The sequence below is a fragment of the Esox lucius genome, chromosome 17, assembly GCF_011004845.1.
Source record: "Esox lucius isolate fEsoLuc1 chromosome 17, fEsoLuc1.pri, whole genome shotgun sequence".
NCBI lineage: Eukaryota > Metazoa > Chordata > Actinopteri > Esociformes > Esocidae > Esox > Esox lucius.
The window spans coordinates 43,351,131-43,365,303 of record NC_047585.1 but is presented as its reverse complement, the minus strand read 5'-3'; the positions used below and the strand labels follow the sequence as shown (position 1 = coordinate 43,365,303).

At 38.4% G+C, this 14,173-nt stretch overlaps 1 protein-coding gene across 1 annotated transcript; it reads left to right on the top strand.

Moving 5' to 3' along the window:
- The first annotated feature begins 10,326 nt into the window (after nt 1-10,326).
- LOC105028857 (elastase-1-like) lies at nt 10,327-13,378 on the top strand. Its single transcript, XM_034287583.1, has 8 exons — nt 10,327-10,381; nt 10,598-10,701; nt 11,114-11,214; nt 11,703-11,825; nt 12,129-12,265; nt 12,439-12,581; nt 12,842-12,991; nt 13,175-13,378. The coding sequence occupies exons 1-8, from the start codon at nt 10,342-10,344 to the stop codon at nt 13,184-13,186; spliced, it is 810 nt and encodes a 269-aa protein (XP_034143474.1). The 5' UTR covers nt 10,327-10,341; the 3' UTR covers nt 13,187-13,378.
- Nucleotides 13,379-14,173: the final 795 nt, after the last annotated feature.

Sequence of the window (14,173 nt, the reverse complement as noted above, 5' to 3'; positions counted from 1 at the left end):
TCAATATTTCAGAAGCAGTTCCCTTATTCCACCTTGTTTATTGTGTGTGTGTGTGTGTTGTGTACATTTTGTCCAAATGTTTGGATAAAGTGAACGTAAATATGTGTTCACGTTGAGTCACATTAGCTACGCTCAACCCAATGTAAATCAGCGCTGAATTGAATTCTCTAGAACTTCCCTGTATAGGTTAGCATTAGCCATTGCTAATCAATCAATCAATAAAATGTATTTATAAAGCCCTTTTTACAACAGCAGTTGTCACAAAGTGCTTTACAGAGACACCCGGCCTTAAACCCCAAGGAGCAAACAACAGTAGTTTTGAATTTCAGTGGCTAGGAAAAACTCCCTAAGAAGGCCGAATTTTAGGAAGAAACCTAGAGAGGACCCAGGCTCAGAGGGGTGACCAGTCCTCTTCTGGCTGTGCTGGGTGAGATATTAAGAGTCCAATTGGAATAATTAACTAAATCCAGAGGCTATTTGATTTTAGACTAGGTCAGAAATATGACCAGGTGGACAAGGACAGGGAAAGCAACGGGCCCCCCAAACCAGGTAATCCGCAGGTGTGGATCAGGACCTCATCTCCTCCTAAAATTTAAAACTGGAGGAAACTGAGAAGTTAGAAGTGCATTCCTCATATCCCCTAGCACAATAATATAGCAAAGTAACACCTTGGAACTGCTAATTGAATTAATGGTCTGGTAAGCTATTTAGAAAAAAGTTATTATGTTTTGTATGTTAGCCACACAGTCTGCATTGCTTTTCCATCACGGGTAAATCAGGAATCACAGGTGAAACCAGTAGGAAGGTAAAGTTCCAGTTTCTCTCATAAATGTCATAAAGAAATGTCTTTGTTGTTAATCAGCTTAAATTAAAACAAAAAAAAAATGAGAACAATCTAAGACAAATATTCAGAAAGACTTTTCAAGATTATTGGCACTGCTAGAAATTCCTTCACTAGAATATATACTCTGGACATTTCATTGTATTACAACATGAAATCAACATTAATTTAATCAGGAAATTTGCCCCTGATCAAAACAAAAACTATATAATGTCAACATGAAAAGGTAAATAAAATTGTTCAAAATTCATTACAAATAAAAAACTGAAAATAGATGTTTGCATAAGTATTCACCCCCATGGCATGGAGGTGGGGACTAATAATCACATATTGTTGCCACATCAATGCCAGCAAGCAGAAAAAGAAAGCCTCTTCCATTCATGCAAATGTCAAAGTGGTGAGCTTGCTAAAAGTCATTGAATGTTTATTGGAATCAAATTCTATGGTCAGATGATAAACAATAGAGCTTTTCAGGACACCAGAGGTTGATTTGGCGTGGAGAAAAAAATATCAAAAATTGTATGACTACTTTTTCCCCAAAGGAAACCTTTTAAGGATGCATGGCATTGTGAACTGTCAAGTACCAGGTGATTTTAGAGGAACATCTGTCTTCCTTTGCCTGGATTCTATAACTGGTTCTTATTGAATTGTCCAGCAGGACAATACCATGAGGCCTGATTAATGGAGTGCTTTACAGATGGACTTTCTTCTGGCAGGTTTTTTCATATCTGCAGTGAAACTCTGCAGCTCTCTTATAGTGGCCATTCGGTTCTTAGTCACCTTCCTGAACAAGTCCCTTCTTGACCAGTTACTTAGTTTGGCTGACAGCTGACTCTCAAGGAAGACTCTTGGTTGTTCCAAAATATTTTCATATCGCCATGATAAAGCCCACTGTGCACCATTAATGAATACAGTAGTTAGCATTAACGAATGATGACCAATGACATGAACAAACAGTCAATAATGATAACCCTTAATTTATTAATGATTTACAAATGCATTTTCTACTACAGGGGTATAAAATCCTGTAGATTGTCTGATCTACCTCATCATTAATTACATTGACTAAATGTATGCTGTCACCAAAAAATATACTATCCTTACGCCTTCATTGCAGTTTTGATGTTTTCACCATAGTAAAACCATCAAAGAGTAAATCTATAGAAATACACTTGAATTAATATGTTGTCTTATTCATTCAAGGACAATGACTACGCCTAGTCTAGAACAAAGAAGTCAGGTTTATTGTAGAACCCGTCAGTCTACATTCCTTTAAAAATTAACAGACTTCTTAGAATACACAATATTTACCTTAAAACATGTATGGGTAAACCAAAATGTTTGAGCTACATTTCCGTTCAGATGGGTGGCCCGGCTTATTGTATTGCTGGCCGGTACCTTCTCGCCAAGTCCTTCTGGGAGTAAATACTTCTTGAATCATAGTGACTCCAGACCCAGCTGGACATTTCTCTGGAGGCACTGTTGCCCATCCCTTCAGAGGCCAGTATGACATTTCAATAGAACATTTCAACATCCTGGGATATATTAGGAAAAATAAATATGCCTTGCTCAGATTTTTACCTTGCCGTTTGGGTTTAGTTGAAATAAGCAATAAGGCACAAGAGGCAGGGCTGTGTCCTGATTATAGTCACAGGTAAAAGGCATTGTGCACCCCAACGTGATAGCGGAAGACCAGTATTACGATACAGAACTGAAGCAGAGGCTTGTTACTTTAATAAAATGTTAGCAATATCCTAAATTAACATTGAGTTCTGCATTCAAAACCTGGTTGTTCGTTAGGCATTGGTCCTGTTGTCATAGACGTTAGTTACCCTGTCCGTTCTATCAAAGTGGATAGCAAACAATGCCTGGGTAAGGAGATTGTTTTACTAACCTGCATATGTTGTACCCTTACAAAGGGAAAAAGTAGCGGGAAGGTTTAAGAAACACACAAGACGCTGCTCTCGCCTTCACTCGTCTGTATTGAATGAGTTGAACAATGTATACAATAAACCATACACTTCTTGCACTTGTACACATTCTAAGGCTTTCTAATTTATCTTTTTAACTAAATTACCATATAAAATGTGAATTGTTTTAAACAAAGTTATCAAAATACATTTTAATACTCCTTTTTAAATGGGTTCTCAAGTAACATTAAATGAATTATACTTTTAACAATATTCAGCAGTATTCAGTATCTCAGCATCACAATAAATCACCCTTATAGTGATAATTACACAATAACCTTTACAGCAAAAACGTGTGTACACACTGTAAACACTCATGTGTCGAGACTCGGACACGACGGAGCCACGAGATACTTAGCAGCTAGCATAAAATTACACACCTACGCGGTTATCACAAAACTCTTTAAACAATGCAAAAACTGTCTTATTTACTCATATAAAACCACAATATCATAACGATTTATATTATAAACATGTTTTAATATCTACATTGCTTTGTGAGTGGTAACTACCTTAAAAAGGGAAAAAGTAGCGGGAAGGTTTAAGAAACACACAATGACGCTGCTCTCGCCTTCACTCGTCTGTATTGAATGAGGAGGAAAAGCGCGCGCCTGCGATCCCCCTACAGAAGCCCCAAGGCATTACTAATACATTGACGAACAATCAATCTATACATGGATCAGCATTATCTGAATTCTGCTTCTCAATATTACTCATCTAATTTTAACAGTGACAACCTTAATACGGTTTTTAACAGTGACGAACTTAATGTGTATTCTAATATAACCATTAATATAACAGACTATTGTAAATGAAATGAGTTAGAACCACTTGTCACACATACTTGGAAATAAATCAACTTCCTTCTAAAGATAAAATCTTTTTTCTCCATCACTGTTTAGATTAGGAAAAACAAAAGTACAGGCATGGCGAAGAGTCAAACCACAAGGGACTATGCTTCTCTGATCTGCTTCTTAGGACAGTATGTTTCACTGTCATTCAAAATGTCTCAGAATGTGTCACTCCCATTCACTACCTCAAATACAAATGTTATGAGGTTTTTTATGTTGGAACCGAGCCATATAAGAAATGTCCTTTCTTCTACAGGGGTATAAAAGCCAGTAGATTGTCTGATCTAGCTCATCATTAATTGCATTGATTAAATGTATTCTGTAACCAAAAAAAACTATCCTTACGCCTTCATTGCAGTTTTGATGTTTTCACCATAGTAAAACCATCAAAGAGTAAATCTATAGAAATACACTTGAATTAATATGTTGTCTTATTCATTCAAGGACACAGACTATGCCTAGTCTAGAACAAAGAAGTCAGGTTTATTGTAGAACTCGTCAGTATACATTCCTTTAAAAATGAACAGACTTCTTAAAATACACAATATGTACCTTCCCAGAAGGCAATATCCTTGTTCTAAATCTCCCTAGTTACTCGCTAGTCTTTCACCTGAATAAGATAAATTGAGTTGAGAGTACATCAGTTTAGGATGGGTTGTAGATGTTGAAACTCTTGGTTTCCCAGCCCAGAAATTTCACAATAGAAGCACAAGTAATATATAAAAAAACATAATAATAATAGAAATAAACTAGATTTTTACTGGAATCTTGCTGTAACACAACAAAAGGTTGTGGGTGTGTAGTAGAAGAATTACACTGAATAAACAGTTAAAAAGTAGAGTAGAGAATGAGACAAAAACGTTCAGAGGCTTGACCAGTAATTAACAGTAATTAATGCTATTTATTTAAATGTTTGCAAATGTATTTCATACTGGTGAAACAAAGTTGGTTTGGATACTGTCAGAGGGTAATTAATGCTAGTGCAAATATATGTATCTAATCCACATCAACTAGTCAATATTTCAGAAGCAGTTCCCTTATTCCACCTTGTTTATTGTGTGTGTGTGTGTGTGTTTTGTGTACATTTTGTCCAAATGTTTGGATAAAGTGAACGTAAATATGTGTTCACGTTGAGTCACATTAGCTACGCTCAACCCAGTGTAAATCAGTGCTGAATTGATTTCTCTCGATCTGCCCTGTAAAGGTTAGCATTAGCTGTTGCTAATCAATCAATCAATCAAATGTATTTATAAAGCCCTTTTTACAACAGCAGTTGTCACAAAGTGCTTTACAGAGACACCCGGCCTTAAACCCCAAGGAGCAAACAACAGTAGTGTTGAATTTCAGTGGCTAGGAAAAACTCCCTAAGAAGGCCGAATTTTAGGAAGAAACCTAGAGAGGCCCCAGGCTCAGAGGGGTGACCAGTCCTCTTCTGGCTGTGCCGGGTGAGATATTAAGAGTCCAATTGGAATAATTAACTAAATCCAGAGGCTATTTGATTTTAGACTAGGTCAGAAATATGACCAGGTGGACAAGGACAGGGACAGCAACGGGCCCCCCAAACCAGGTTATCCGCAGGTGTGGACCAGGACCTCATCTCCTCCTAAAATCTAAAACTGGAAGAAACTGAGAAAAGTTAGAAGTGCATTCCTCATATCCCCCAGCACAATAATATAGCAATGTAACACCTTGGAACTGCTAATTGAATTAATGGTCTGGTAAGCTATTTAGAAAAATTTATTATGTTGTGTATGGTAGCCACACAGTCTGCATTGCTTTTCCATCACAGGTTAATCAGGAATCACAGGTGAAATCAGTGGAAAGGTAAAGTTCCAGTTTCTTTCATAAATGTCATAAAGAAATGTCTTTGTTGTTAATCAGGTTAAAGTAAAACTCAAAAAATTAGAACTATCTAAGACAAATATTCAGAAAGACTTTTCATTATTATTGGCACTGCTAGAAATTCCTTCACTAGAATATATACTCTCGACATTTCATTGTATTACAACATGAAATCAACATTAATTTAATTAGGAAGTTTGCCCCTGATCAAAACAAAAACTATATAATGTCAACATGAAAAGGTAAATAAAATTGTTCAAAATTCATTACAAATAAAAAACTGAAAATAGATGTTTGCATAAGTATTCACCCCCATGGCATGGAGGTGGGGACTAATAATCACATATTGTTGCCACATCAATGCCAGCAAGCAGAAAAAGAAAGCCTCTTCCATTCATGCAAATGTCAAAGTGGTGAGCTTGCTAAAAGTCATTGAATGTTTATTGGAATCAAATTCTATGGTCAGATGATAAACAATAGAGCTTTTCAGGACACCAGAGGTTGATTTGGCGTGGAGAAAAAAATATCTAAAATTGTATGACTACTTTTTCCCCAAAGGTAACCTTTTAAGGATGCATGGCATTGTGAACTGTCAAGTACCAGGTGATTTTAGAGGAAAATCTGTCTACCTTTGCCTGGATTCTATAACTGGTTCTTATTGAATCGTCCAGCAGGACAATACCATGAGGCCTGATTAATGGAGTGCTTTACAGATGGACTTTCTTCTGGCAGGTTTTTTCATATCTGCAGTGAAACTCTGCAGCTCTCTTATAGTGGCCATTCGGTTCTTAGTCACCTTCCTGAACAAGTCCCTTCTTGACCAGTTACTTAGTTTGGCTGACAGCTGACTCTCAAGGAAGTCTTGGTTGTTCCAAAATATTTTCATATCGTAATGATAAAGCCCACTGTGCACCATTAATGAATACAGTAGGGAATATTAACGAACGATGAACAATGACATGAACAAACAGTTAATAATGATAACCCTTAATTTTTTAATGATTTACAAATCAAACCACAAGGAACTATGCTTCTCTGATCTGCTTCTTAGGACAGTATGTTTCACTGTCCTTCAAAATGTCTCAGAATGTGTCACTCCCATTCACTACCTCAAATACAAATGTTATGAGTTTTTTTTATGTTGGAACCGAGCCATAATAGAAATGTCCTTTCTTCTACAGGGGTATAAAAGCCAGTAGATTGTCTGATCTACCTCATCATTAATTGCATTGATTAAATGTATTCTGTAACCAAAAAATACTATCCTTACACCTTCATTGCAGTTTTGATGTTTTCACCATAGTAAAACCATCAAAGAGTAAATCTAGAGAAATACACTTGAATTAACATGTTGTCTTATTCATTCATGCAATTGTTGCAAAACGGAAAAAACTATACAAATATTTGTAATAATAACACATGCTTCCGACTAAGACTAAATCCAGAGACTAAGTTTAAATAGACTCTGGACTCGGCCCACATGCATTTATTAATTATTACAATTTGTATAATATGTTCACCCGGCACAGCCAGAAGAGGACTGCCCACCCCTCTGTGCCTGGGTCCTCTCTAGGTTTTTTCCTAAATTTCGGCCTTCAATACTGTTATTTGCTCCTTGGAGTTTAAGTAAAAGTAAAAGTGTCTTGTGAAAGCACTTTGTGACAACTGCAGATGTAAAAAGGTCTTTATAAATACATGTGATTGATTGATTTATTGGGCTTGTTTTGCTAACCTGCATTGCTGGAAATAAATCAACTAACTTCCTTCTAAGGATTCCATTTATTTTCCCCATCTCTGTTTACAGTAAGGCTAAGTACAGGCATAGCCAAGAGGCATGCCTCAAAAGTATCAGCTGCCCTAACTCGTTTCTGAGGATGGAATGTGTGACTCTTATCAGTACATCGAATAACTTTCTAATGGAATTTGTTTTAGATAAATGTGAATATATCCACTGTCAGGTAGATTATGCTATACTGTATGTACACTAGTCTAATAATTGATGGCAATGCCAATGTGTTCTCTGATGGGAACTTTGATTTATATTCTACTACACTCAAAAAAATTAAGGGAACACTTATATCACACAAAGGGTCTAGATGAACTAAATATATTAAAGATCAAAATCTTTACTATACATTGTGAAATTTGTTGAGAACAAAATCACCAACCGATTGAGGGCTGGATTCAAACTCACACTGAAAATCAAAGTAAACAATTAAAATCACAGGCTGTTCCAACTTGCGTGTATTTTCTCATGGCAACTCATAATGTGACTCAGCAGTATGTTTGACCCCCACGTGCCTGTATGCACTCCCGACAACGTCTGATCTATTCCCAGACCTGGATCAGAGCATCAGTGAGCTCCTGGACGGTCTGTTGTGTTACTCTGTGTTGTCAGATGCACTGATACATAATATCCCAGAGGTTCTCAATTGGATTCAGGCCTGGGGAACCTGAGGGCCAGTCAATGGCATCAATGCCTTTGTCATCAAGGAACTGCCTACACACTCTGGCCACAAGAGGAGTCCAGAGTGTGCACAAGGAGGAACCCAGGGGCCACTGCACCAGCGTAAGGTCTGACAATGAGTCTGAGGATTTCATCCCTGTACCTAAGAGCAGTCAGGGAGGTCTGTGTGACCATCCAAGCATATGCCTCCCCAGACCATCACTGACCCACCCCCAAACCGGTCATGCTGGATGATGTTGCAGGCAGCATAATGTTCACCACGGCGTCTCCAGACTCTTTCACGTCTGTGACAAGTGCTCAGTGTGAACCTGTTCTACAATCTTTTCCTTTTAAGACTTTTTCTTTGCAACTCTGTCTAGAAGGCCAGCATCCTGGAGTTGCCGTTTCACTGTTGATGTGCAGAAAAATTAGCTTTTCTTTCAAAAACAAGAACATTTCTAAAGGACTCCAAACTTTTGAATGGTATTGAATATCTGAATGTACAAAATGTATTGTTAAGTTCAAAGTATTACATCATCTGCATTGAAACTCACAAAGGTTATAATTCTCAGTGATTACATTATTCTGTTTATTAGTTGATACCGGTTAGTTACATCCATATCAGGGAACTGTTTAGAAATGTGGAACTTAGTCACCCCATTTTCTTCAGGGCTGGTTGAGAAAATATTTCTACACTTCTCAGACAGGTGGGTGTGTTACCTTTTAAAACAGCATTCCTGGCAAAATTCCAGACAACGCCACTGGAATTTGCACAGAAACATGTACTGATTTAGTGTTTCATGTAACTCATCAGGAAATAAAGATTTGTGACAAATTAAAGGAAAAACATGAATAAATGAGTGGAGGAACATAACGAATACAGATGCTTCCTTTCAGGTGAACTGAATGACACAATTAAGCAATTAACATCCTATTTCAGGGGAACGTATAAAAATGCTGAGCAGGCCCAATTGACCTAAATTTTGGATCAAGATGGCAATAGGAAAGGATCTATGTGTTGGACTGTCCTCTCTGCCACCATCATCAAAATGAGGAAATATATTTTGGTTGAATGGTGCTTCATCCCTCCAGGAGAGATCCAGAGACTCATATCATTAAATCCACAATGCAGTGAAGCTGTTTTAAAGTCTTAATGTCTTGTGGCCCAACATCTTACTGAGACACTTTATGCTGTTTTTTTCTTTAATTTATTACCTGTCAGTATGCCTCGTTCTATGGCTGTATACTTTTTCTAATTCCTTATTTCTTAATGCACTTGTTGATTAAATACTCGTTCCAGTTTGCATGCGTTAATATGATAACAATCGCAACTGTGGCAGTCATAGTGATAAAAAGCAGATTTCAGACAGATATTATTTGCAAGTTGGTTTGCTTTAACTTAAAGAACCAATATGTCCAGTTAAACAATGTATTTTGCTTTATTAAACTACTAAAGTTAAAAAGCATTTGTGAGTTAGAGGGAAACCGTTTGAATTTGGACTTTTTCCATGAAGGTAACATTTTTGTTTTATTAAAAATCTGTTAACAAGGCAGGACACTAGCGCAGGGAGAATGGAGGGAATTTATAAAAGAACTGTAACTATAACAAAAAAACACAGAACATTAACCTGCATACTGGTTTAAAAAGTAATGTGCAATTAAGTAATTGTTATTTACAATTTCTTCATTCTTCATCTTCATCCGCTTATCCGATATCGGGTTGCGGGGGCAGCAGCTCCAGCAGGGGACCCCAAACTTTCCTTTCCAGAGCCACATTTGCCAGCTCTGACTGGGAGATCCCGAGGCGTTCCCAGGCCAGTGTCGAAATATAATCTCTCCACCTAGTCCTGGGCCTACCCCGAGGTCTCCTCCCAGCTGGACGTGCCTGGAACACCTCCCTAGGGAGACGTCCTGGGGGCATCCTTACCAGATGCCCGAACCACCTCAACTGGCTCCTTTCGACGCAAAGGAGCAGCGGCTCTACTCCGAGTTCCTCACGGATGGCTGAGCTTCTCACCTTATCCCTATTTACAATTTCTGTTCCAGCAAATATAAAATAATAATAAAGAATAATACCCTCTGAACTTTATGTATACACTAACAGTTAGAGGGTTTAAACAGTGCAAACCCTGAATAGAAATGTTTCCACTAAATATCACTTGAGCAAGGGAAAAGATTCATAAAAATGCTAGCAAATGGCAACCGGATGGAATTAAGTCAAGAGTGACCTGGTTATTTCTAGTGATTAGTTTTGATTTTCAGTTTCAGTGTGCTATAATAACCTAGATCTAAACCCTGATTGGTTCGGTTATGGGGGAGTCTTGAATCCTGAGGGTATAAAAGAGGAACAGGATTACTCCATCAGTACAGACTGACACACAGACTGCAAACATGCTGAGATTCATCCTGTTGAGCGCTCTTGCAGCCCTGGGTGAGAACTGGCAATCTCTAAACACTCTTTCCTTGGGACACTTTCTTTCTTTTTCGCATAGTTCTCTTTGAACTTGTTAATTCCCAGTCTCTCTTTGATGCTTATTTGACTGTCTGATTGCTTATGTTATTGAGTGAGACTAATATAAGGTATCTTGCCTCTGAGAATCCTTGGCTCCCTGTCTTTCATGGGGTCTTGTCTGTCCTGTTCATGCAGTGCTGACTGAGGATCTGGCGTCCAAGCCCAAACACCTGGAAGAAGTGCCTCGGACCAAAGTTGTGGGAGGTGATATTGCCCTACCTAACTCCTGGCCCTGGCAGGTAAAACAACAACCTTTGTACTGGTCTCTTATTGCCTTGTAAAACAAACCTGGCAAAATTAATTCTTAATTTTCAGATATAAAAGAATGGTGAACAAAGAGCTCAGAAGATGCTGGTTTACCTAAGCTAAATCTCTTGTCACAGCAATTTTTTCTGAATGTTAACATTAACCTGCTTGACTGGTCCGAGGTCTGTGATTTAACCAACACACCTTTATCTGTCTGAGAGGAGTTGGAGGATGTAGGCAAATGTTCAGTCGCAACTGTTTGTCATACTACAGTACAATGATTATAGGTCAATATGTTCATTATTTCGTGCTGTAAGAGAATGGTGAACAATTTCTCCTTACGGCTCTTGAACTGCCTCGTCATCTTTAACACCCTCCTCTCTCCTGTCTCGCTGTTCTCCTCAGGTCTCTCTCTTGGTCAAGTCTGGTGTCTCCTACTTCCAAAACTGTGGAGGTATTCTGATCAGGACTGGATGGGTTTTGACTGCTGCTTCCTGTGTGGACAGGTAGGAGGAAGGGCTGAACATGATTTTATAACATGCTCTGGAAAAAATTAAGAGACCACTGCACCTTTTCCTTTCCTTTCCAAAAAAGTTGAAAAGGAAGTTTTTGAGTGAGGAACAAAATGGTGTACCTCACTCAAAACTGAATTTTTCAACTTTTTTGGAAAGGAAAGAAAAAGGTGCAGTGGTCTCTTAATTTCTTCCAGAGCATAAAAAACTGTGGTATCAGAAAATCTAAATTGTTGTGCTTTTATTTCTTGTGTAGTTACTATTGTCGCGTTGCTGGCAAATCGTACTATAAGAAATGAATGGTTTTATAGAAATACCTTTTAGTCCATGCATTTATCTATTATACTGCATGCAGTATAGGTTAAACAAATACTTCTACATCAAAGTACAAAAAAGATACAGAAAACCTATAGATTAAAAAGTCCCAGATTATTTGATGAGGTTTAACTTCCTATCTCACGACAATGTTTGTGTGTCTGCAGCCCTAAGACTTTGCTGGTGGTTCTTGGAGAGTACAACCTGAACAGCATTGAAGGAACAGAGCAGCTCATTACCGTCAGCAGGATCATCATCCACCCCCTCTGGAACAAGAACCTCGCATCAGGGTACAGAATGGTTCTGGAATAACATTTTGTTTTGGTTGAATTTGAATTGTGTCACGATTTGGAATATATTTTAATACAATACATTATTATTATGCCATGTAACCGTGTAGCAAGATATGTTTTCTTCTAACCCTCAGGAATGACATCATGTTCTTCTAACCCTCAGGAATTACATTACGTTCTTCTAACCCTCAGGAATGACATTATGTTCTTCTAACCCTCAAGAATGTTCTTCTGACCCTCACGAATGACATTATGTTCTTCTGACCCTCAGGAATGTCCTTTTGTTCTTCTGACCCTCAGGAATGACATCGCCCTGCTTCAACTGTCCACTCCAGCCACCCTGAACTCTGCTGTCCAGCTGGCTGCTCTCCCTCCCTCTGGTCAGATCCTGCCCAATAACTACCCTTGTTACATCACTGGATGGGGATCCACCTTCAGTGAGTTATACAAGTAGATCACAGTCACTGGAATGACAGGTTTATGGGTTAATCATTTAAGTTTAATTTCTGCATGGAGAATATATTTGTCTCTTTTGCATACTTCTTTATAGCTGAATGTGCTACATGTCCAGGTTCTCCCTTACCTAACATGTCCCCTGTCCTTCCTATAGCTGGTGGTCTTGTTTCTAACAGCCTGAGGCAAGCATATCTGCCCATCGTGGACTACCCGACCTGCTCCAGCCCTTCCTGGTGGGGAGCTGTCGCCAAGCCCAATATGATCTGTGCTGGTGGAAGTACAAACTCTGCTTGCTATGTAAGATGCATTCTAAGCCCGAACCACTGGATAATATTTAGCTCTGATGCTGCTCGACATAGAAATATTTTTGCAAAATGATTTATTTTTTTAAACGTAGGAAATTAATAACATAACATAAAAAAATATAAACTTGTTTTGTTTCACATATATTTTGTAAAATTAGTATCTTATTGCATTGAGACATATTGCATGCACAATGTTGCATGGAACTGATTTGATTTAACTGTAGCACTCACCTCTTCCCCTCTGTCCTGTAGGGTGACTCTGGCGGCCCCCTGAACTGCCAGGTGGGGGGGAGGTACTACGTCCATGGGGTGACCAGCTTTGTTTCTGCAGCTGGTTGCAACACCTTCCAGAAGCCCACGGGATTCACCCGTGTGTCTGCCTACATCAGCTGGATCACTGGAGTAAGTACAACACCGGCTAGGGACCGGAGAGTGGGACTACTCAATTAACATCACAGCTGGTCTATGGCAGTTATTTTTAATGAGGTCCCAAAATTGAGGTAAACATAGTGTTTTTTCCTTGTAACATTAATGTCAGTCTCTGTCTCAGCATTTACTTTATATCCCTCTTCATTTCCTCTACAGTTCACCGGGTGAACAGGACCAGGCAGTGTCTTGTGGCGTCTCAGTGATCTATGCTGTTGCCCCTGACGCAGATGTGCTGCTGCAGCAGTTTTTTCAGCAAGGGCTGTCTCTTTCGTCTTTCCAAAACTTTCGGTCTAATAAAGAATAATCAGTCAGACACATACAAAATATGCATATCTTCAGAAAAGGAGCATGATCTTTGTAGCAGAAAGTATCCACGTCTTCGGTCATAGTTCACCGCAAATACTGCTTAACCATGTCTCTGTCGTATTCTTCTCTTAAAATGTAATAAACTATCCTTTATCAAGTTAAACTAGTTTCATGTGTACTTTTTACTCTTCATGTGAAATCCACATTATTTATGTCACAGAATTGTGAGTGAAAATCTGAAAGGGAATACCTTATGACTAGTTTTACTGTATTTGAGATTTATTTAGGAAAATGGATAACAAAGAATTTTACAATTTTCATGAAAGAATCCTCATTCCAATAAAAAAAGGTGCTCATCCAAAAAAGTGAAAATTGGCCATGTGAGCACACTCAAGGGTATTTATTTATTAATTGTCCTATATTAATAAATTACATCTGTCTTTTGTGCATTTTGCTTGCATGCCATGCAGTAGGTAGATCAGTAGGAAATGTATGCATCAAAGCTGGAGAACTGCAGAAAAATCTTTTGGTCACCAAACTTACAATTAGTGTCAACAGGCAATCTGGAAGACTTGCCAAAAGCCAATTATGTCATGAAGACGTAAAAGTCAATATGACCTCAATTAAATGTTTGATTTCTGCCACGATATACACTCACCTAAAGGATTATTAGGAACACCATACTAATACTGTGTTTGACCCCCTTTCGCCTTCAGAACTGCCTTAATTCTACATGGCACTGATTCAATTAGGTGCTGAAAGCATTCTTTACAAATGTTGGCCCATATTGATAGGATAGCATTTTGCAGTTGATGGAGATTTGTGGGATGCACATCCAGGGCACAAAGC

Bases quoted from the DNA above. Each gene is read 5' to 3' on its own strand.
- LOC105028857 (XM_034287583.1), top strand. From the start codon at position 10,342: ATGCTGAGATTCATCCTGTTGAGCGCTCTTGCAGCCCTGG. The intron at 11,215-11,702 runs GTAGGAGGAAGG...GTGTGTCTGCAG, and splicing joins GCTGCTTCCTGTGTGGACAG to CCCTAAGACTTTGCTGGTGG. The intron at 12,582-12,841 runs GTAAGATGCATT...TCTGTCCTGTAG, and splicing joins GTACAAACTCTGCTTGCTAT to GGTGACTCTGGCGGCCCCCT.